The sequence below is a fragment of the Populus alba genome, chromosome 7 (genome assembly GCF_005239225.2).
Source record: "Populus alba chromosome 7, ASM523922v2, whole genome shotgun sequence".
In the NCBI taxonomy this organism is placed as follows: domain Eukaryota; kingdom Viridiplantae; phylum Streptophyta; class Magnoliopsida; order Malpighiales; family Salicaceae; genus Populus; species Populus alba.
Window position 1 is genome coordinate 412,174 of NC_133290.1, and position 25,121 is coordinate 437,294.

Sequence of the window (25,121 nt, forward strand, 5' to 3'; positions counted from 1 at the left end):
CTATGTTTGAGCTGCCAATCATGAGGTTACGTTAATATAATAAAAGCATTTGATTTGGGCAGAAAGTACGGTAAAATTATTTTTTTGAAAATACTTCAAAATTTTATTTTATTTTAAAAATTATTTTTTATATTAGTATATTAAAACAATTCAAAAATATAAAAAAAATTAATTTTAAACAAAAAAATTTCAAAATTTAGTAAAATACCATTTAAAACGCAATTGCAAAATGATCTCATGGCTTGGTCCGATTCAACCTAAATAATAATTTTAAGTTATAAAACTCGGCCTTACAAGTTAACTTAGTAGCCAACCTAAATTCTAGATTGTTCTAAGTTGAAGGGAAAAATAAAAAATCTGGTTGATTCGGGATAAAACCTTGTTAAAACACAACCCTCAAATCATTGATTTTTACTTTGAAAAAAAAAAGGGAGAAATTATAGAATTTCCTAATTTAGGCTGTATCGTGTATTTTGTTTTCATAGCAATAATAAAGATGGATGCTGCCAAAATTTTACTTTGGTATATAATAATACTAGTCTTTGCCAGCCAAATCTGTCTTGCCCTATTTCAAGACATTATTCCTTGCGCCTAAAATTTTGTCTAAATCATGACACAAAATTGAGTCCATGCATGCTGTCTTCCTGTCTTTTAATGTTATCCATGCAAAAAAAAAAAAAAAATGATTAAAATTCTCGCAAGTGGATATGACAAATTCTTTTTTTAACCCTAAGTTAATCAACCAGTTAATGATGTCGTAAACCACTAACCATCTTCGAGATTTGTTTAAGCATCTAAAATGTTCTTTAATCATTTACAATTATTGGGCACCAATCATCTCCAACCTCATTATTGTGTTCTCTCTGTTTTTGATAAGTCTCGAAGTGCTTATCTTCATGGTTGAGTTGGAGGGTCAACTTGCTTCCTCTTGTCAGAAACTTAAACGCGCAAGCAATCAAATTTAGAGGAAACTAATTGCTCGTTTATCTTTGAAAAGTCTATTAAAATTGATGATAAGTGCATGAACAAGTGGAGAAATAAATACGTGTCTTGATTCAAAGAAAATTCTGACTGGATTTCTTGAAAATGGAATACCACTTGTGAGGTGATTCAAATTAGGCTGCTGCTGCTTGCTTCCAAGACAAGGAACCTTTGTAGCCAGGGTACAGCAGAACTGAATTCTACGATGACTTCATTGCTGTCTTGTGGATTACCCCTTTTTGTCCTGAGAGGGGATCCATGCAAAAAATCCCAGTTCTCTCTATTGCATATGGGGGTCTCAAGGAGTAGTGTTTTTCCTGATCTTTGGAGCTACTTATCAATTCACAAGCTTAAGTTTCTTGACAGGTTTATCCACACCCGGAAGAGGTATTCATGTGAAATTTGTTAATGAAAACTGTTGTTGATTGAGGCAGATGATTCCCTCTGCATCAAAGTCGAGCAAAATAATAAGAAAACTAGATGGCGTTTAGGCTCTGTAACTAGATTGCGTTTAGGCCCTGTCTTCATTGTCCTGTGTTTTCTATTCTGAAACAGTACCAATCTTATCCTAAAAAACCCATTCGCTGCATCCGTCATGTAAGAAGAATGATTTCTTTACACGTAACAAATTGTCAAGGAAGAATACATGTATTCAGATTGCTCTATTAAATTACAGAAGATTCTCGAGGAACCTTGTAAAGCTGACATCGAATAGCAATCTTTCCAGCCATTCCTTCTGGATAAAATTTCCAGCTGTAGAGAGGTCTAATCCAGCAGGTATCAAAATACCGCTGGCTGCTTTGTGCAGAGACGGTGACATTGGAGACACTTTGAGGCGATTTGGGTGCTGCAGTTGATATACCGCCGCCAGTACAACCGCCACTAACCTTCGTAAGGCAGTTTTAACCACCGCTTGTAGAAGGCAAAAAAAAAATGCAGTCGCAAGTGCTTTGTGCTATAGTTAGTTATAGTTATCTTCTCAGAACAAAGTGAAGATCCACACCCTAAAGCATCAATCATACACCAAAGACACCATTTTGGTATAACTGCAAGGGCGTTGAAAGTGAGGCACCAAATGGATAAGAATCATAGCATTCTATAACGTATAATGAAACCTCAACCTTCAGTTTCTGAGTCCATGCTCATTTTTACAACAAATGGAAGAACAAGTAAATCCATCCACATGTTTGAGCGCAATTGAGTTAATCACAAGAAAACTGTGTTAGCAAATACAATAGAGTTCAGCACATGCGTGAGCTTGTTCTTCTTCACTTCTTTATCCCCCCACCTCATTCTTGCCTCCTCCACCACACCAGCCAAAATGGCGTAGTTAATCTATCCATGGGATGGATAAACAGAAGTTAGTTGTCAGTAGCAAGTAAGTGTTGTTAGCAGTAGCACACCATAACAACCATTTCCGGATCAGCAATAGTCAAAACAAGATTAATCAAAGACTCAACTCAGTTAGATTAGTTACCTCAGCAATCACAGAGGTCTGAAAGTATTTGGTGAAGGCTCTAATGGAGAGGCTCTCACTACTGCATAAAAACCAACTCCTCAGGTTCAAATCTAATTATAACCTCATCAAACACAAGCTACTAGAAATATGACCATATGGAGGAGATAAAACTTTATTCGTATCACAAATTATTTTCAATATTCTCAATACAATAATCGCAGAAATGTATCTTAGTCGCCTATGAGAATGCAGTTAATCTCAAACCTGAAACATTTCTCTTCCTCCTCTTCTTCTTCAACTACTTTAAAGCCGGCCCATCATTGCATATGCTCTGGCCGGTCCATTCCAGCTAAACAAAATGCAAGAGCTTAACTTCCTGCATGTAGTTGCACTGGAAAGGATCTGTGGTGTACAAGCACTGGATATAGGTCCAGGCTATATTGATTGCCCATCGCCAAGGAAAATGCGCATCGAATTTTCTTAAGAAGATGAACCTTTTGATTTCAAAATGTCCTTCAGCTGCATAGCCTAACAGTACATGCCACAGCCTGTGCCCAGTATTTGAGTCTTGCTTTAACATCTTCAGGGTGGTCACCTGTATGGGTAAAATAAGGAAGCAGAGAGTTAAAATCAAATGACTGATCAATAGAATCAAGTTCAGGTTATCATCAAATCAATTAGACAGACAACAAATCAGAGCGCTGTACATAATTTCTGGCCCTGAAAACATCAGATAATTCTTATTGTAGAGTGCATATACCATGTTTTGTACTTGTGTTAAGAGAAGGCAAAAGCTAAATGTACCACAGGTATTGGTTTCTTAAATCAGGCGATTGCCAAGCAGATCATAAATCTTCAAATTTGCAGCAAGATAGACCAAATGTTCAAAACAAAGAATCAAAACGATCACATCAAACCTCAAAACTAAAACTTTCTTATGAATTGAAGATCACGAACCATCAAAAACAGATTCATGAACCACCGCGATCGAGGAAAAAACTCCCTAGATCAAATCTCAAAGAGCCCGATTCATCATTTCATAGATGAACTACAGAACTAAAACATTCAGTAATTTGAAATTCCAACATAATGCCGAAAAGCTCAATAGTTTAAATTCAAATTAAGCACTTGAACCATAAAAAATTGGAACTTCCAAACATCCAAAAACCAGATCAAGCAAGAAAAAAATCTATCTTTGAACCAACCAAGCACCAAAAACAAAAGAAAAAATCATCTCACCAGGACTAGAGATCTTCCAATTAGCAATGGGACTAGAATTTGCAGCCTCAGCCACGGCAGGAGAACTTCTCTCAGGAGACTTCTGATGCTCATCAAGAAATTTCTGACTCATTGAGTAACAAAGCTCAAGAGCTGGCAAAGTATTGCAAAGTTCAGGGATCTCATCATAACTGAAACCAAACCCAAGATCCAAGCACCCTTTTAACTCATCAAGATCATCATCTGTCAAGCTCTTTGTCCTCTTCAACTCATCTTCACTACTGCTACTACTTCCTTCCACATACCCTTCTAACAGCACTTGACTCTTCTTTCTCTGGATCTTTTGAAGAGAACCCTTGTTGATGCCTTTGGTAAAGGTGTTATTTTGGTGCATGGATTGCCACACTTGTTCACTCTCTTGACACAGAACATCATCAGAAAGAAAATCTACGTTGTGGGTTTGATCATTTTCTTGATTTTCTTCAACTTCTACTAGGTTTCTTGAAGAAAACCAAGATTCTCGTTCATAAGAGATGGCTCCCATGTTTTTGTAAAATGGGTTTCTTTCTTTCTCCCTCGCGCTCTCTCAAAGGTGTTTGACAGGGTGGGAGAGAGATGCTGCTTATAAGGCTGTCGCACCTAACGAGAGATAGGTTAATCATATTATTTCATCCTTAAATTACTCAAACAATTTATTATGGTCCCTTCACTATTGTTTTATTAATTTAACTCTCTTACATTGGTTAAAATCTTCTTCTACTAATAATCAATTTTTTTTATTATTTCTTTTGTTACAAAATATATCCTATACCAATGAAAAAATAAAATGAAAAGTTAATAATTAAGAGAAATAAAAATCACATTAAATTAAATTTTATTCAATGCCACATAATTATAAAACCCAACCTAATTTGATAGATTAATTTAATAACATATCGATTTGAGATCTAGCTTGATAGAGTTAGTAAAAACTCAGGTCTTTTTACCAAAATAATATTATTTTATATTTTTTTAAAAAATATAATTATTTAAATTAATCCAAGTTAATTTTTAATTTATGATTACTTCAGATCAATACCAAATTTTAATTATTATTTAACTAAAAACTCAATATTAAGCTGAAATTTGTTGATCCTATGTTAACGTGGAGTGCTTTATCAAATATTGCATGTATAATAAGAATTATGGATTGTAGGGATGGATTTGATAAAAAAACAAAAATTACTAGTGGGATCATAATATAAACCTAAAGCGATGTAAAATGTTAGCTAAACTTTATTTGTTTTTTATAGTTTTAAAAAAATTAATATTTTTTTATTTTTTTATTTTAAATTAATATTTTTTAATATTTTTAGATTATTTTAATATACTGATATCAACAAATAATTTTAAAAAATATTATTTTAATATATTTTTAACTAAAACAATATTTTAAAAACCAATCATCATAATTTCCAAACACATAATATTGATGGATCTCTAGATTTTGGTATGATGTGATGACGATCAATCGCTATGTATGTATACACATGCATATGTATGTATGGTGGTGTGCAGGTGGCAATTAAGACAGCTTGTGAAAGGTAATGGTGGGTGACGATGACAGGCAGCAGAAGAGGACACGTGGTGGTTTGAAAGAGGTGGGAACAGGGTCCACGGAGAAAGGTGGGGTCTACCACGTGCATTGTGCAGCTTGATGATGAAGGTGTGGTTGGGTTTTTGTTTGTACGTGGAAAATGTGAAAGCAGGAGATCGTGTTCGTCAGGGAAAGGAAGCAGCTTTTTGGACACTGCAGAATTGCTTTCCCGTGCCTTCAAAAGCTCAACTTTACAAAAAGCTGTCCTCTGCTTTTCGGCTCGGCTTCTTCCCTTTTTCGGTGAAATTTTACATCTAATTTTGACAAAATTATTTTTTATATTTTCAATACATAAGGAGATATTTGATATTTTTTTTATTATTTGTATCTATTATATATCGAAATAATAATGATACGCTACTCAATTGATCTAACATGGCATCTTTACTGCCGATTTAAGAAGCAATTGTAGCTAGCTAGCTAGCATGTGGAAGCCGTGATTTGCAGACGCACTTACTTCATGTTAACTTTCTAAATTTGAGATGAATTTATGACAGGCAGGTAAAAATGATTATGTGTGGTTTGATTTGATTTTTTATAAAAAAAAATAATTATATTAATTTTTAAAAAAAATTAAAATTAAACTGAAATCATTTAAATTAATCAATTTCAGGTTTGTTTTTTTCAGTTTTAGCTTATAAAACTAAAACTGAACTGAACCGGTCAGTTTTTTTAAATTTTTAATCAGTTTTTTTTACAATTCAGTTTTTTTTTTTTTTTCTGGATTTAATCGGTTTTTTGGTTTTTTTCTCACCCCTAGCATATGATCATGCATGCATGTTAATATAAAAAAAATGTTAAGGATTTGTGACTGCTTAAATAAAGTTTTAAAATATAATTTATATTATTTTTTAATTTATTTTTTTAATTTTTTTAATCTTAAGATTTATACAATTTTATGCTTAATTTTTATTAAATAAATAAGAAATAATAATATTTGAATTCGTAACTATTTTATCATCAAAATTTTAATACCATATTAAAAAAATAATTGATTTAACAATTTAAATTGTTAAATAAATTTTTTAATTTGTATTATTCACCAATTTTTTTTTCCCTAATGAATAACTATCCTGTGGACTACTCTCTCTGTATATATATAATAGATGACATGATCACAATCACTTCAGGGAGTCATGTTTGAGAGACTATATACCTAACGTTTGCTGGCATAAACCTAATCTCAATGGATTTGCTAATTTGTCCAGCTTTCTCCAACTGTTTGAGGTTGGATTTTGGACACCATCTTCTTTGATCAATACATTGGTTGTTAGATGAAATGCTCTATAACTTGGTATAGTTTTATAATTCTGGTCACGAATTAAACCGATTATTTTTTCAAACTTTGCTATTCAAGCTTCAAACAAAATTAGTATCAAGTCAGGTTTTATAAATATGATCATAAAAATTCTCTACTGTGGATTTTTTCCTCTTAGCTTTCTTGTCTTTTATGCCCTCTTTTCATTTAATTTGTCCAGCTTCTATAATAAAACTTGTTAATTGAACCAGGAAAAAAAAAAAAAAAACCAGAGGAATATAGCAATGAAGATCTACTGGTGTGATTAAGGTGTTATCAAAGAAAACCCAGTACATGTAAATTTAGATTTTTTAAAAAAATAAAATAGCACAATAAAAAAATTATCATGGATTTATAAGCTGAAGGGTGCTATCCCTGATAGCACAACCTGTATATTTTTTTAAAAAATCGATTGCACAGTTGGGAACATCATAATATAATGAGAACTCCCAGCATTACAATCCATGAACGTACACTGTTTTCTAAAATATTCAATGGACTTAATTTGCTGGTTTAATTATTAAATTTTTTTACCATTTCTATTTTCATATATATATATATATATATATATATATATATATATATATATATAGAAACTGATGGGTTGCTCAAGGGAATGATGGCTAAGAACTTATTTGATAGGGTAGTTAGAGTTGTTTTTAAAATAATTTTTCGTATTAAAATACATGTGAATGATATTTGTTTTATTTTTTAAATATTATTTTTAATATTAGCACATTAAAATGATTTTAAAATACTAAAAATATATTAATTTAAAATTAATAAAAAAATTAATTTTTTTAAAAAAACACTTTTAAATCACAAATCAAATACGGTAATAAAACTATCTTTTTTTGCAATGGAGAAGGGGCCGGAGAACAATGACTTCTGGATGACTACAAAATCGAGAATAAGGATCATGTTGTCTGGTGAAGGATAAGGACCAGTGCTGACACAGAGTTCTAACACTCCAAGAGAATGGAAGGAGACAACTCAGGCATCAACTACCATGCAGGCTGATTGGTAAGGGATCGCCATGGAAATTTATGCAAACCCTAAATTTGTCGCTGCTAGCTAGGCCGGGAGTTCATATACCACAGCTTTTTTGGATTAAAATAGACAGATTTAGAATGGTTTTGTGGCTGTAACTTTGTATTAAACTAGATTCACATGAAACCAGCGTAATGCTTTAAGAAAATCATGTGGCTATGATCTTCTTCTCTTAAATTCTGGTGTTTAGAATGCAATTTGATTTCCATTTTATTACAACCTCAAACAATTCTCTGACACTTTAACCATAATTCATCGTCAATGTTTCTGGATCATGCCATCCTTAATTCCCAGTACTGTCATTTTCATCCACGCTAAACCACCAAACCTTCATGCAATACTGCTCTGTGAAGCCATGGATATTACTTCTGAACACAGAGACCACCGCCATGATCTGCAAATCAAGAATGCATGCCCCACTCAACATGGGCAAAGCTCTGAAACTTGACCTCCGCCGCAGTTTCGTGGGATTTTCTTGTACTCGTCAATTATCCTGTAAATATTTTATTTTTCTTCAGCACATGAAGATAGACAAAATCAATGAACAAGAAACTAATAAAAAACGAAATATACTGGACCCAAGAGTATAAAATTGGATTTGCATATCCCATGGTAATTCTCATCCTTATCTACAGGGAAAAAAAAAAAGGATGATTTATTGTGAATTTAAATTATATATAGTACTTGATGCATGTCAGAAGAGACCGACCATATCATCTGCCTCGTTGGGTTGCTAGAAACTTACTATACTACTAGTATTTTCCGTTTCATATCCCATGGTAATTATGTGTTTGCTTTCCGGTCCATTTAAAATCAAATACAAACAAACTCAATCTACTAATTATGTATTCAATATAGAAATTTCATTGGAATCCCATCATCTTCTTCTTCCATTTCAAGAAAAAAATATTTCTATGGGAAGCCATGGATTGATGTGGCAAACATCTTGCGTGCTAAAGGCTTGAGGTTGTGGTTAGTATTTATGATTTAAAATATATCCTGCCTCCTCATCATTTACATCATATCATATGATCATATCATTCAGACCCTTTATCACACTGGTACGTAGACCATAGATTAATTTGGACTAATCCTTGGTATGCCAAAATCCTGGCTTGCCGTTTTGTAAGCTTCTAGGTAAAGCAACTTTTGATCCGGTATCTTTGGGAATAATGCCCTCGAAGCACAACCTGTTCAACGACGCCATGATCAACCAGTCATGGCTTGAATAATAAACATTTCTTTTTTTATTATAATTATATTACATATATCGTGGCAAATTAATTATTAGTGTTTTTTTGTCAACGAAATCAATCGCTGTCTTTTATTTATATTGATTTCCTCCCACTTGCCTCAAAATCTTGTCAAGAATCAAGCCACCAACTCAATTTTGCTGCTGTTATATTTGGCGAGCATGATAAAACTGCTGCTAATTTTATAGATTTTTGGTGCTAAAGATAGAAGATATTATAAAGTTATAGACAGGGTGCATGCCTGGATCCAAATTAACCCTTTGAAGAGATAGACGACAGGGTGCATGCCTGGATCCAAATTAACCCTTTGAAGAGATAGACGACAGGGTGCATGGATCTCTAAGAAGATTTCCTTTTACTGGAAAATGTCTTCTTGTATGACCACCTCGAGCATTGCTTCTTCTTTTTTTACTGTGATTTTGGCATGGTTAGTAGTTAGAACAATAGAAACATCGCATGATTGTGATGGTGCATTATGCATAAATTAAGTGCTTCGATATGAAGAGTGAGCTAATGATATTAAACATGACAAGACTTCAAGGATGTCTTCAATCATTCGAATCTAATGTTCAAACTATAGATTTTAGTCTGGATTTGGGGACTAATTTGAAAAAAAAACAAGAATTATTAGGTTACGCTAGTCATATAGGATAAACCAGTTTTATTAGAACGACAAACATTTCATTTTCTTTTCCTTGTTATTTGTTTAAATAATGTTTGATCGCGTCAGCTAAATCATTAAAAACCTAGTTAGCCCAAGCAAGTTTTTTTAGGTCAATATTTTGTTCGATTCTATTAGAAACTTTGATCTAGTTAAACTTCAAGTCTCATGTGTTTGTTGAGCCAACCAATCAAAATTAAATCAAGTTTGATAACTATGGTTTGAACACATTCTGACATTTGAAATCATAAAGATGATCGTATAAGCATGTTACATCTCTAATGTGGGTCATAGTGTTTATCCAAATTAAATGCAACACCGACCTTAATTAGCAATTTCCTGCAATTATTGGCACCTTGAAAGACCTATTTCCTTGTTTTTCCAAGTGAACACGCAGATATTTCTTGAGGGGAAAAGACAGCGAGCACAGTGGGGAAATCAAAGAAGTCATTTCATTGCAAAGAAACATAAATGTGGTCCAGCAAACAAGTTGAATTTCTGATCATATTATATATATATATATATATATATATATATATATATATATATATATATATATCAATCATATAAATCTCACAGGCTAGCAATTGTTTACTTGTTAATTTACATTTCTTGGGAATATTTAACTTAGAGATGCCATTGGTTTTACTTTCAAATCGGTTTTCGATTCACATTTAGGTAGAGTTTTGTTAATATTTCGAGATGGAAAAACTTAAGTGATGAAGATAAAAGAAATATGTTTTCCTGTAATTTTTATTTTAGAAATATAAATATACACTTCAAAATTATCTTAAAATTATATTTATTTTATGTTTATATTTTTATTTTTATTTTTTCAATTAAATAAGTGTATCGTCATTGTTTTTATCTCTTCTATTCTAAAACAACAATTAAGCATTACTTCAAGTTCTAATAAAGGTAGTGTTTGGTATTAAGCATTACTTTTTAATATAACAACATGTATCTTGCAAAAAAAAAAAAAAAAGTAGAAAATGATGTGGTTAGAGAAAGAACACAATTTGTGAGTTTATATCTCAACAATTTTTATCTTTTTTTTTTTTTTTTTTTTTTTAAGTTTCTTTGCATCTTCTCATGTAGGTTGGTCTCTCTCTCTTATCTTTTTCTTTCTTGATTTATTTGAATTGACAGAATATATTTCATACCAACTTTTTAGAATTTCAATATTGTTATAATTCTTGATTTTTAATGTCAGTTTCTTTTTCAATTCTTTAAATAACAAATTTAGCAGGATTATTTCACTTTTTTTTCTTTCAAGAAAGTTTGAGAATTTTGAATCTAAATTTTAATAGATAACTAACAAAAATCAAGTTTTTAGGGCTTATATTTTTTAACTAAGAGACTAAGTAGTCTACTAAATAAAAGTTGTATGGATAACTTGTTATTTTTGAAACGCTGGTGCAGAGTACTTCAACATGTTCTGTTAGCAATTTTAAGATTATTTAATCATTTGTTATTTTATTATTCATTAATTAGTGATAGAAAAAGTAATTGTCAAGTTTATAAATAGAATTTAATAACTTGAATTCAAAATTCTTTTTATTAATCTCTACTTTTTGCATATTATCGCTATCAATTATTTATAAAAGAAAGCAACTAATTTGAAAATATAACCTCAAAAATATAGTTAATCATCTAAAAAATATTATTACATATTTTAGTCTCCACTGCTACTAATTTTTTTATATATAAAAAAATACTATTGAATAGGAAATCTAGTGTAAAAATATTGGAGTAAAATATTAATTATCATAATTTTTCTATATAAACAAACCCTTCATACAATATATTTCACCACATTAAATGAAAACAATTTCATGTTTAAAACATGTTTGGTATATAATTTTGATTTAAAACTTACCTTATTATTATCAAATAAAACAAGTTGTACTTGAGTGAATATATAAGGTCAACACAATTGAGCGTGTGTAGCGAGTTTTTGCTATAATATAATTAAATATAAGTTAGATTTTTTAATAGTTAACTCGAATTTATATAATGTTCTAATGATTATTGTGTAATTCAATTGACTTTTGTTTAACAACAAATTACTGTTTAGTTGTATTAATTGTTTAACAGTATCATTGAGATATAGTTTAATGAGTTAAGATGATTGTTTAACCAACATGCGTACATGGTTACTTCTTTATGTGGCATATTTAAACCTAAGAGATTTTTTATTTGCTTTCAATAAAAATAAAACTTATATGTCTTGCTTATTTTTATCCTAGTAAATTCTCTATAATAGATCTTATGGTACTTGATGATCAACTCGATACATATATTATTGATTTATGCAATGATAATGGGCTCTCTGGTATTAAAGGTATTGTTAATCTTGCGAAGAAAATAGTAAAAACAGAAAATTACAGTTTAAAAGGAGTTTTTTAATTAGTATATATGCTTATCAAATTATCACCACTTCTACTAGTTGCAACTATTATGGTGGAGATAATTTTTTTTCTATGCATATTATAGTAAATTGTAGACTAGGATAAGAGATAAATATTAGATAAATAACAATTTAGTTGTATAAATTGAAAAATATATCTTTGATGAAATTAATAATCAAGTCATGATGAAGCGGTTTTAAAATATGAAAACTTTAAGAGAAAAATTATAATGTAAGTTTTATTATTTCAAAAATATTTTTAAATTAATTCAACTTGATAGGAGTTAGTACATATGTTTTCAATTGATTTTTTTATATAACGCTTGTCTATAAAATATTAAGTATTTATTAATAATTTATTCTCTTATTTAAAATTTTTTGAGTCCATCATCATACCATTGTTAGTCGAGCTAAGTTTTAGATTGATAATTTTTTGGATCAACATGTTATTCATTTGACTTGCTAAATCACACGAGATTTTATAACTATGATATGAATTCATAAGAAAAAGTTGCACGAAAAACTTTACATCAACGGGTGGTCTAAAACGTAATTAGTTAGAAAGTTAAGAATTTACAAAGATTAATCTGTGGGCAATTCGAAGACTTAAAAAATAATAATAACAAAAAAGAAATTACAAGCTGGCGAAAAGAAGGTGTTCTTTTTCTTTATAAAGTGTTACGTTTGAATTAGAAAGTTGCTTGGCAAAAGCCAGGCAGGCCTGGCCATTTGCTGTAAAGTTTATTTTTATGATGTTATGATGGCATGGCATGGGACGGCACGGCCATGATACATGTATGCACTACGTAATTTACGACGGGCCACGCGGGCCCCTACCATTGGGTGGTTTGCAGTAAAGACAATCACAGTCCAACAACCCACGTGGCTAGTCACTATCGGCTAATAATTTCGCGGGAAACACGAGTCAGTATTTCTGGTGGGGTACATTAATAAAGCCCAAAATGTCTGGACCCCACAACACTATGTACTTACGTGTATATGAAGATGCAAATGAGCAGCCATTTGAACCGCTAGATCTCATCCATCAACTTGTATTCGCTAACACGTCTCTTGTTAGAGTTTGATGCTTCTCATATTATTATCCAGATTTAAATTTTTTTTTTTAAGTAATTCATTGATTAATAGAATTATAATATTTCATTATTTTTAGTCATACTTGCTCATCCCATTGATTGATTTTATCTTTGAAGAAATATTTAATTTAATTTATATTAAATTACCTAAAATCCAATATGAATGAATTTTAGTATGTATATTTGTAAAAATAGGATATTAGTATCATTAAGTCTCATAAAATTTATAAAATGCCAGCTATCATATTTCTTTTGGAAAATCAAAATTAACGTTTAATCATGATATAATTCAGGAATTCAATAATAAGTCATCCTAAAAATATATGCCATGTCCCTTAGAGTTGTAACTGTTTCTTTATCCAACCAAGCATTTAAATGAAACATTTAATGGTAATTTAATATTTCAAATGACATTTTATGAAAATTTGATTTTTTAAAAAAATTATTTTTTTATATTATTAGATGTTTTGATGTAATATATATATATATATGCATTTTTAAATAAAAAATTATTATTATCACGACTTCATCCATGAGTTTAAAATATTGAAATTCTTATGAAATTTCTTCATGATAGCTACTGCCAATTGCCAGCTCTTCAACGTTCAAATTCTTGCTGAATTTATTTAACTAGATTAGTACTTTGGTGGTGGAGGATTTGGTCAAAAGAATCATATAAAAAAAAGGAGGCAAATAATTACAAAATTTTTAGCCATCTTAGACTAATAAATAAATAAATAAATAAAAGTTAGGTCACCCTATTCTACATAGTCAAAGACAGCGAAAGAGGTGTTAAATAGGTATTGGTCAGCTAACCTTCACTATTAAACCCTTACATTTGATTCTTTCCAGGCATTTAGAATTCTAATTATTCTTGTTTTTAAATTGTTTTTTATATTAAAATATATTAAAATAATATATTTTTATTTATTAAAAGTTATTTTTGAGATCAGTCTATCAAAACGATTCAAAATATAAAAAAATATTAAATTTTAATAAAATAAAATTATTTTTAAAAAAAACACAAGTTAGCCCTTTTTTCCAAACAATCATGAATCTTGTTATTGATATTGCACTTGCCTTAATCACTAATATTAAAGTCCACACACGTAACCGTGTATCTCTTAAATAAATTAAAATTTTTAAAATTAATTTTTTTATGATTTTTATGTTTTGTTTTAATACAAAAATATAAAAAATATGATTCAATAGATAAAATAAGATTATTTAAATATATTTTTAAATATAAAATACTTTAAAAATAATTATTACCACAAAACAAAACATTTTATTAGTTAAAATCTTAAGAGTAATTAACGGCTTGATTAGTTCAAACAAATCTAATCAGCCATGTAAATTTTAATATATATTTTTTAATTAACCTGGTCAATCCACTCAACCTATAACCGAAGCTTACAACGGTTGGATTTAATAAATATGGTGTTAGCCAGCTCATCTTTATGTTGATTTCAACTTCTTCTAGATGCAACATCCATTGACTGTAAGCTTCGAGGCAATAGCAACATCATTGATTATGTTCAGAACTTTCTCGAGATATTTGCACATTAATGGATGACTTAACAGGTAATTAATAGAATTTTCTCGCAAAATACAAAGACAAAAGACTTGGAAATTTCAAAGAAAGAAGATGTGAAATCAATCACAAAGAACAAAACTTTGTTTTCAGCTGCACTGCCATGGTTGACCCGGCTGCATTTCTAGCATCCAAGGTGCTTCCTCTCTTTCATCTATTTCACGTCGTGTTTTACACGTGTAGTTTTGATCTGGGAGGGTCATTATGGAGGAGTTAATGCTAGAAAGGGACAATTTACATCCTATATGATCATGTGAAAAATGAAGATCCTTGTTCTTGTTCTTCTTTTAATCTGATATCCTGTTCTTGCACGCTTTCTTCCAAAGACGATAATGGAGTCCCTTTTTGGAATCAAAGCAGTTAGGTCATAGTTATAAACAATCAGGATCGACGGGTTGGTTTTAGAAAATCAGCGACTCATAGTCTGGTTTGGGCTGATTTTCAGGTTTAAACTAGAAAAGATATCAACTCGACGAAAAATCAATTGATTCGATGAAGTTTTTTGTGATTTGATTATATCGGTTCACAGTTGACGGAGCCAACTTCAAGAACTTTTTTAAAAAATCAAAACTATACTGAAGAATGAGATAAAAACACAAAGTAAATCTATTTCTCCAGCAATTCTCGAATGAATTTTGATATGAAAAATGCAGGCAGTGACAGCTCCCATGGCTTCATTTTCTAGGAATCTAAAGAGGAAAGGCCCATTCCTGGATATTGACCAAACAGCAACATCACACTTGAGGCTTTGATGCTCTGCATCCCCAAGTTCTACAGCTCCATGGTGTTAAGAAGAGGCCTGTGCTCATTCAGGGGGGGTGGATTCAAACCATTTTCATGGAAAATGTATTTATAGCTGCAAAATATATACAAACTGTTTTGAAAATCTACGAACAGGGCACTGATATTGCCAGGCTGCTCAGCAATACTCTTGTATATTTTTTCAAAAGTTAAAACAAGTTCATTATAATGTAAATATTAGTTTTTAATAATACTTCCCCAGCAGATGCAGCTACATGCATGTATCCCTCTGGTTCTCCTTGCCCTTCTCTTCCTAGCCCTTATTCATGCTCCGGCTTCCTCTGTTAAAAAGGTAAAAATTGGAGCTCTAGGAATCAAAAGCAAAATCTTTGAAGAAAGGTAATCATTGGCAACCTTGAAATATTCAAAAGAAAATACATTCGTACCACCTGATATTAGACCTGTGTTTTTCTGTATTCTTAAGAAATTTATGTGCTTTACTCTTTCTACTATTTCCCGACCACCGCTCTCAATAACGTCCTTCTTATTATATCCAGCATGTAGCTGCGATTTAGTTGCTTGATGTTATTTCACATGATTTGTGATCGAATTCTGCACATATTTGAAATGAGACAATGAACTCAAATACCGATGATGAACCTCACAGCCAACTCATGTGCTTGAAGATGAGGCGTGATCAAACCGAGCATCCTTAACAGCATTGGTCCTCCTGAGCAGAAATTGGCCCGTATACATTGCTGCCTTTGCTCATAATATCAGGTACAAGAGTGGAGTCTCCTTTTTGGAATCAATGCGCGTGTGTGTGAGTGCGCGCGGGCGTGTGTGTGTGTGAAATAACGAACTTTCCAGGAAACCACAGAAAAAAGGCTCATTCTCTTGAATATTGAGTGAACTACGCCTGTTTACACAAGAATTCACACTCCAGGCCTTTATGTCCTATCCCCCAAGTTCTAATTATGAAGCCCCATGACATAAAAAAAGGGGCTTGTGTTCATGCAGGGGGTTGGATTCAAAGCATCTCCATGATAAATGTTTCCACAGGCACATGTACTTATAGGTACAATGGACACAGTTTGTTTTGAAAACCTACACATATGGGACTCGTATCATCATGCTGTGCAAACAACACTTGCTAAGACTCAATTGTCATTTCCTCGTTCAAGAAGGCTTTCTGTGTTGTAACCACTGCCCCATGCCCTCTCCTTCCAAATCTGCTCCACCTCAACAAATGTCAACCCCACGGTCTCTGGGACATACAGAGTCACAAACACAACTGCGAGCACTGCTATGCAAGCAAGAATCACGAAGGTCCAACCTGTTCCCACTGCTTCAGCAACTGAAAGGAAAGTTTCGGCTACTATCAAATTGGAAACCCAATTCACAGTAGCTGACATGCCCCCACATATTCCTCGATATTGCTCAGGATATATCTCCGAGTTCACAGTCCATGGAACAGGTCCCATTCCTGGTGAGAAGAAAGCAATATACAAGGCCAGACCCAGAACTGCAATCCACCCGAAGAGTTCATTTGAAGAACCAGATGACTTGCCAAAAAATGCCCCAGCCAGAACGACAAGCGATGCAATTACTCCAGCTAAGCTTGAGAGGGCCAACTTTTTCCTCCCAAAATGGTCGATAAGGTAAATGCCAAGAACAGTTCCAGCAGCATTCATGGCTGCGACAATGAGGGACAGGAGAAGTGCTAATTGGTTGGACCTAAAGCCAGCCATCTGCACAATGGTTGGGCTGTAGTACATGACCGTGTTGATTCCAGTGAACTGCTGAAAAGCCTGCAGCATCACAGATCTCTCAGTCATTATATGTTATGGTGCTTGTTAAGGAGGGCTTCTATTTACTGCCTGGCATTTTGTCTAGCAGTTCTAGCTCATGCCTCTGTGTTTCAACAGGACACTCATGTATTTCATTGGAAATAATATCAAGACGATCCATATTACATTGTCATAATACCAAAACCACCTAAACTCATATCATAACTGAAATGTATGCTCAGTAAGCAGCAAGGGACTCAATATAGATTAAAGGCAATATAGCTCACACCTGTGAATTCTAATTCTTGAAAAAAAAGGAGCTAGACAATGACCTATGAATCAAAGCACAACAAAATTGATGCAATACCAGATTTCTATATTCAGTGACCTCAAGTGATCAAGGGAGAAAACCAATGATAGTCAACAGGTTTCTCTACCAAAACTATATCAACTTCAACTACTGCTTATCAACATGGTTTGGACCAGAAAAGTACCCAGTAAATATTGTTTTTTACTTCTCACATCTTAGAAAAATAAGAAGATAGAGCTAAGAGATTCAGCATCTTGTTAAAACACTCATGATGCCATCTTAAAGGCAGAAGTAGAAGAATATACAGACATTTGTAGAAAAATTACATCATACCTCACATCCTATAATAACTCTCATAATTCCATCAACAGATAACACTGCTACTCTTAGAAATTATTATTTTCCTCGTGGAAAATACTGTCAGATGGAAAGGGGGGGGGGGGAAGGAGAACTGGATGTATACATTGATTGCAAGTTTGCAACATTAGTGATGATGCATGCATGCCAACTTGCATTAGCAGATCATCGAACAATTAGTGTCAGTCATTCTAAGGACAGCAATGTAATTTAGTAGATGAGGGATTTGCTGTATCTTACCTGGAGTCCAGCCCCAGCAAGAAATGCAAGTCTAATTTCTTTTGATTTGAACACGTCTGAGATTTTGACATCGTTCCTTTTCTGGCGTTCTTCCTCTTCAGCAACAGAAAGGTTTTCAATTTCATCCTCCAACCGAGCAATGTCATATATTTTAGAAAGTATTGCAATGGCTTTATCCTTGTTGTTCTGCATATTAAGATCAGTGCTATTTAGATGCAAATGTGTGGAAAAAAAAATAGTTCATGTTAAAACAGCAGTTACAAAGTATTTTCTTCTAAAAATCATCCATGTTGTGTATACCTTCATGAAAAGCCACCGAGGAGACTCTGGCAAGCATAACATAATGCAGAACTGAACCACAGCGGGTACACCAGAAACTCCAAGCATCCACCTCCATGTTCCCGGGACCTATCAAAGCAATAACAACGTTAGAAAGCCATGAAGGATGGAAGAAAAAACAAATCTTAAAGTACAAAAAGAAAGACCTTTTGATGCCCTAAAATGACCAGGAATTTTATCCTTTTTTATTAACTATGAAATTAAAGTAATTGCGAATTTATGGAGCAAATAAAATTTTAATTTGCAACCCAAGAATTTAGCCAATTTCTGGTAGATTTTCACAAGCACGATCCTTCAAAGTAGAGCGTGCCAACCTAAAGCAATTTTATCCTTTACTAAAACTGAGATCAAACTCTGGATACTGTATCTATGCTTTAATACGTTCCATGACTTCTCTTTTAGCCTTGGCATTAAGGCAGTGCCAAAAGAAATTTTAAACAAACCAGAAATGTATTTTTCATTTTCCATATAGTCATCAACTATCCCTCGGAAGGTTATTAAAGGATGGATCACTAATGTTAACAGTTTCCAGGAGTCCTAGATAAGAAAAGGTCTGCTGATGCTCTTTAAAAAAAAAACAATATAACTGAAGAGCAAAATTCATTAGAAATGCCTCAATTATTTTGTATTATTTTTCTACAAATAATTGGAAGTAAAATACAGAAACTTCGTAAAGCTGCTCACAGGGGGGATCATGTTATTATATTATACTGTCAAACATATTTTTAATACATATGAGTAAGTAAACAGGTGCTAACAAGGAAAACCAGATTTATACATAAAGATTGTACTTCATAAACATAAGGGGAAAAACAGAAGTGATCTTATTATCAAGAGATTTTGAGGCAAAAGCACATGCCATTAACAACCAGGGCACCATGGATGATCTAAATTAGGCAGGAAAGAAAAGGACACTCCTTCAATGAGTTTCTCAGTGCCAAATATTAAAAAGGATCTCCAAATTCTATCTTGCTGTCTGTTCAAGCTGCACAATGGAAAACCTTTCACGCAAGAATTTATGTAATGATAATAACACAATGTCTCTAAGCAATGACACTGCATCTGAAACAGAATCATTGCAGCAATTTGTTACTTATAAGAAGCCATTATACAGTTGCTTTGTAAATTGATAAAATGATCTATTGCCAATTACTTGTTTAAATGCCTTTCACAGTTCCCTTTTCCCTTGTTCATAATGACAAGAAAACTTTAATGAAGTATTCCCAATGCTAGTTGGGCTCCTTCGCTACCAGTTCAGTGATTGTGAACTACTTCAACAGTAAACCATGCATGTAATTATACTAGCGTTTTTTTCTGATATGGATCATAAAGATATGTGAGAGGCCCTTTTTGCTTAAACTTGTATTCAAGTAACCATGTAGACCACAGATCTTTCCAGTTTTTGTAACATAAAAGACCAAATGAACATGAAAAGAAACATTTGGCGAGAACTGTTTCGGATAGAAAGAATACCAGAATTTCATGATAAAATTTTTTACAGGCAGAGAATCAATAACTCCAATAGACAAATGTTTTTAGGCAGGATGCCGAACTGTATTCAAACAAACTGCAAAATAAAGGCAAAAATTAAACTAACCTCAGTAAAAGCAAGATTTACGAGATAGGAAAGAAACTGTCCACCAGTAATCATAAGAACATTTGTGCTCACTAACCCTCCTCTTACTTCTGATGGAGATGCTTCTGCAATATATACAGGAGCAGTAACAGATGCTATACCCACACCCAGGCCAACAAAAAGTCGTCCCAATATAAGAACATAGGGATCCGGGGCAGCTGCCATAACAACCGATCCAGCTGCAAATACAACATCAGCAAGAAGGGTAGCTTTCTTGCGTCCATAAGCATCATTGATCCAACCGCCGGCTGCAGCTCCTATTATTGCGCCAACCAATGCCATACTAACAATGGTTTCCTGCCAAGTTTAAAAATCATTATGATGGTTAACCAATTTAGACCTCCATATTACAGTATAATGATTGACATTTATTTGATTATTTGAATTTTCAGTAGTTCTAGTAATCTCATTATTTCTCAGTTAGTAATTAAAGTATTCGTACCTAGAAATTCAGTTTTGATTTCCTATTTAACCAGTTCTCCTCACTTTAAGAAAAAACTAAGCAAAATAACGCAGATAAAATCTTGAGCAAGACTCAGAAACCAATTATCTTACCAAGCAATGTCATACAACAATTGTTTCCTGCCGAAACGAAAAAACGTTAACCAATCAAGACATCCAGATTGATTACATAAATAATCAACTTTTCTTGTTATTCAAAATTCTTAGTACAGGAACTTCATTATTTTCCCATTCAGTAATTAAAGTAGCTGTCATTACAAACTCAGTGCTGTAATGGTTATTTTCACTTTTTTGATAACCCCATCAAAGAGGTAACCCAAAATCAAATCTTAAGAAAAAATTCCAAAAAATATTACCTGTAGAAAACTACTCTGATTAACCACCTCAAATTCATCTTTTATATACAAGAGAGCCCCTGAAATTACACCTGCACAGCCAACATTTTCTCATCAAATAACATATCATCTGAACTTTAATAAATTAAAACACCCATTTGTTAATTTTTTGAAAAAAAAATTAACCAAACGTTTGATATATTTTTCTTTTCCTAACCAGATTGAAAACAGGAAACCAGAAGGATAGCAAAAAAGAAAGAAACAATTGATGTTTACCTGTATCGTAGCCAAAAAGGAGACCTCCAATGCCAGCAGCAACCGTCAATCCAATAACATAGGAATTACTAAAATACGACATTCGTCTCTCCGGAAACATGTCCAAATACCCTGAACTTCCCGGCAAGTAACTGGAACTTCCCGGTGAAGACTGGATCGTCATTTTCCTCGCTTTCAATCAATCAGGAACCACCAATCAAAAGAAATTCTAATAAATTAAGAATAAGGGCTTGTAGTAGGTGATGAAACAGTGATTAAGCAAACAAATTGGAGAACTAAAAAAAAGGATTAATAAGGAAATGAAGTTGATGCTTTTGATTAGACTAAATGGTCAGGATCTAATCTAATCTAATCAAATCAAGATTATGCAGGTGAAATCAAGCAAAGGCAACGTGGGGCTTGGCCTTTCGGGTTTTGTGACTGAACACTGAGAATCTACGGGGAAAATTGAATTTTGAGATTTTCTCAGAAAATTTTGGAGAGAAAATTGAGAAATTTAGACACGACAGCGAAAAAGTGTAAGGAAAAACGTGACAGCAAGTTTTGACACGTAAGTTCTTTTCTGTCCAAATATAGCGTTTGAAAAAACAACGAGTTTTCTGCAAATTATAGTTGGTTACTTAGCTAAAAATAACAGACCAGTCACTTAAAAAACTACATATATAATTTAAATATAATAACGATTGTGATTTAAAATATTTTTTATTTAAAAATATATTAAAATAATATTTATTTTATTTTTAAAAAATTATTTTTATTATCAGCATATTAAAACAATATAAACCTATAAAAAAATTAATAAATAATAAATAAAATTTAGAGAAACATGGTTTGCATTGCATTCCAAAACAAACTTGTGTTACATGGAAGGTGGTTTTTTTAAAAAAAAAATTAATTTTTTTTTGTATTTGTTTATCATTAAAAATATAATTAATATAAAATATTTTTCAGTAAAAAAATATTGGCTTGTTTTTCATGAAAATATTTTTATTTTTTAGGCGGGGAACACTTTCTAAAAATTATAAAATTTAGAAATGTCTTATTATTTGTTGATTATATCAAATTTGATCCTAAATCTTTTGATTACTGTATATTTTATTTTGAATTTTTTTAATTTCATTCTTTAAAATTTGATTTTTTTTATAAATTTTAATACTCATTCTTTTTATTGTTATTTAATTTTATCTTATTATTTTTTTTATTGAAAATTTTTAATTAGCATATTTGGTCCTATTCTTTTGATCTCTATTTATTTTTATTTAAAATAATTTGTGAAATTATATATTTTTTTATTTCATCCTCTATTTTTTATTATTTGTAAGATTTAGTTCTCATTATTTTAATAAAATTAAAAATAAATTGAAATATTAATAAATTATTTTTTAGTTTATTTTCCATAACTTAGCTAAACACTATAAAGTATTTTCTAACTTATCTTTTATAACACTATCAAACATTGTAAAATAATATAGAACTAACAATTTTTCTAAGCCCCGTACAAACTGTAAGATTTTGTTTGTTTGTTTTTGTGACCCTTGACATGAAATTTTAAGTTTAAGGATATTCATCTCTCGATACATCTATATGTATAAAAGTCTTATAATAACTAATCACTTTCCCATCAATATTAAAGATGTGTAAGAAATATTTATTCTTCATCAATAATATATAATATATATTTATCCTCCTTTAATATTACTAGAAAAAAAAATTACTTTCATGTTTATCTCTCAATAAAATGACAAGAATCATAGGCTATAAATGCCTAATAAATCATTTGAGCTCTAGATTTATAATCTTTATTATCTACTACATGCATATTTCATAACATTTATCTCTAAAATATTATTTCACTCTCCCTCTTAAAAAAAACTTATTTAAGCATCCAAAAGTCCTAAAAATATATTAAACATGATTTTTTTACAGGTACTAATTACCAATCATTTTGGTTTACCAGGCACTAATCATCTTAATTAGGGAAAATAAATAAAATTATTAGAACTAAAATATTAATATGTAAACCTTGCTTTTAAACTACTTGAATTTTCTAGAACCTCATCAGTTATATTTAAATTTTATAGTAGTTTAGAATACTATTATTATTATTATTATTATTCTATATTTTTTTTAATGAAAAGCCTAATAAAGTATAGGTTTCATTTCATGAAGGTAATTTTTTTCTCTTCTTAAATTCAGCTCTACCTTTTTTTGTTAATATAAAATCTCCAAATAAAAATTTAAAAATTCCACCATCGACTCTCCTTTAAATTATGAGAATTCAAATCTTACATAAAATTATTATATAAATTCTTAATTTTAATACGTGTAATTATTTTTAAAATAAGTAAATATAATCTCAATACATGAAAAGGCTCCTTAAAAATTAATGGCAGCAAAACAAGGGAAAAAAAAGAAGAAAAAAGAATAGTTGTATTGAAAGGTGAGGTAAGAAGAACTACCATGGTGACCTGCCAGTGAGATTAGAGAGTTTCTTTATTTTATGCACAGTTTTTTTCTCCTAATCTTGCCAACGTTACCCACGTGGCTTTTAGACAAGAAATAAGGGAAAAGGCCACCGTGCCATCACGAGACAGAAACGAACTTAACTCCTAATCTACATAATCCTCTATGTACTAGCTTTCTGGTTTGTATCGATTATTGTTTGATAATGTGATTATAGTTTTTTTTTAAAATATTTTTTATTTAAAAATATATAAAAAATAATATTTTTATAATTTTTAAAAATTATTTTTAATATCAGCATATTAAAATGATTTAAAAAAATAAAAAAATAAATTTTTTTAATATTTTTCAAAAACAGTTTTGAAAAAACAAAAATAAACAACAACTCGTGTATCCCTGTACCTTAACCAGATAATCCATAGGCACGAGACACACGTCTTATGTCATTTAAATTAAATAAAAGTTGATTTTTTGGGTCTGATTGAAATCTTATTTGACTTTTTAAAAAATTATAATGATTGTTTTGATTATTTTAAAATAATACTCAAAATAATTTTTTATTAAATTAACTCAATTCATCACTGTTCTTGACTTTAACCTTAGTTGGGTCATAGATTAAATAGGATTTTATAACCATGTTTTATGGATGTTAATTTATATATATATATATATATATATATATATATATATATATATATATATATAGAGAGAGAGAGAGAGAGAGAGAGAGAGGTTAACATCACTTCAAATAGTTTGAATTAGATAAAAATAAAATTAATTGAGCCGATTAAACCAAATAAAACAATTAAATTGATCTATTTATTTTTATATTTGTTAAAATCTAATTCGTACACCCTAAATTAATGGATATCTAGTTATGTTATTTTTCACATGTTTTTTACTTAACTAACCTTTAATTTATAATGAATTTTTTGGTTTAGATTGGTTTTATTTGGTTTTTTAATTTTTAAAATCTGAAATCTAAATTGAAACAAGTTGATTTTTTAATAAAAAATCTAAATAAAAAAATTCTAAAATAATAAAGTCCGAAAATCAATTTAGTTAATTTTATATCAATTTCGGTTAGTTTGTTCATTCTTAATTTTTGGAATTTAATAAAAGCTTTTATAATCAAATGTGCCTACCACGCGCTATTAGCTCGAGTTTGCTTTTCTTTCTCAAGACAAGTATAAATTCGCGGCTCTCGTTGCTATGTAAGGAAAGAAAGATTATGTTTTGAAGTTTCAAGGCCCGTGAAATGCACGGTTTTGATGATTTTAGAGCATATCCGGGAATACGGTCGAATTGTTTTTCATATGAAGGAATATTAAATTAATATTTTTTATGTATTTCTCAATAATTTTATATTTTGATATTAAAAATAAAATAAATAATTTTAAAATTTTCATTTTAATATATTTTTAATTAAAAATATTATTACAAAAACATTTTAAATGAGTTGATTTGTTCTTCGAGTCCATGGATGATTTATCAATTTAATTGGTCTAGGTTTGGTTTT

At 31.0% G+C, this 25,121-nt stretch overlaps 2 protein-coding genes across 4 annotated transcripts; both read right to left on the reverse strand.

Annotated features, from left to right (window-relative positions):
* Window positions 1-1,579: 1,579 nt before the first annotated feature.
* Window positions 1,580-4,271, reverse strand: LOC118032076 (uncharacterized). Of its 3 annotated transcripts, XR_004684611.2 has the most exons (4): window positions 3,680-4,271; window positions 2,705-3,035; window positions 2,459-2,519; window positions 1,580-2,316 (listed from the first exon to the last, which is right to left on the reverse strand). XR_004684611.2 is itself a non-coding variant. In XM_035036671.2 (2 exons), the coding sequence occupies exons 1-2, from the start codon at window positions 4,200-4,202 to the stop codon at window positions 2,956-2,958; spliced, it is 603 nt and encodes a 200-aa protein (XP_034892562.1). In that variant the 5' UTR covers window positions 4,203-4,271; the 3' UTR covers window positions 1,580-2,955. The 3 variants fall into 3 exon arrangements, 1 of the variants encoding a protein (XP_034892562.1); XR_012170355.1 differs by having other exon boundaries at window positions 2,459-3,035; XM_035036671.2 differs by having other exon boundaries at window positions 1,580-3,035.
* A 12,002-nt stretch (window positions 4,272-16,273) lies between these two features.
* Window positions 16,274-21,691, reverse strand: LOC118032075 (inositol transporter 1). The gene is made up of 6 exons (XM_035036670.2): window positions 21,140-21,691; window positions 20,885-20,955; window positions 20,028-20,363; window positions 18,392-18,499; window positions 18,092-18,277; window positions 16,274-17,205 (listed from the first exon to the last, which is right to left on the reverse strand). The coding sequence occupies exons 1-6, from the start codon at window positions 21,300-21,302 to the stop codon at window positions 16,555-16,557; spliced, it is 1,515 nt and encodes a 504-aa protein (XP_034892561.1). The 5' UTR covers window positions 21,303-21,691; the 3' UTR covers window positions 16,274-16,554.
* Between the last annotated feature and the right edge of the window lie 3,430 nt (window positions 21,692-25,121).

Bases quoted from the DNA above. Each gene is read 5' to 3' on its own strand.
- LOC118032076 (XM_035036671.2), bottom strand. From the start codon at position 4,202: ATGGGAGCCATCTCTTATGAACGAGAATCTTGGTTTTCTTCAAGAAAC. The intron at 3,036-3,679 runs GTGAGATGATTT...TTACCCATACAG, and splicing joins TTGGAAGATCTCTAGTCCTG to GTGACCACCCTGAAGATGTT.
- LOC118032075 (XM_035036670.2), bottom strand. From the start codon at position 21,302: ATGACGATCCAGTCTTCACCGGGAAGTTCCAGTTACTTGCCGGGAAGT. The intron at 20,956-21,139 runs GTAAACATCAAT...TTGGCTGTGCAG, and splicing joins CCTTTTTGGCTACGATACAG to GTGTAATTTCAGGGGCTCTC. The intron at 18,500-20,027 runs GTTAGTTTAATT...TTGCTTTGATAG, and splicing joins TAAATCTTGCTTTTACTGAG to GTCCCGGGAACATGGAGGTG.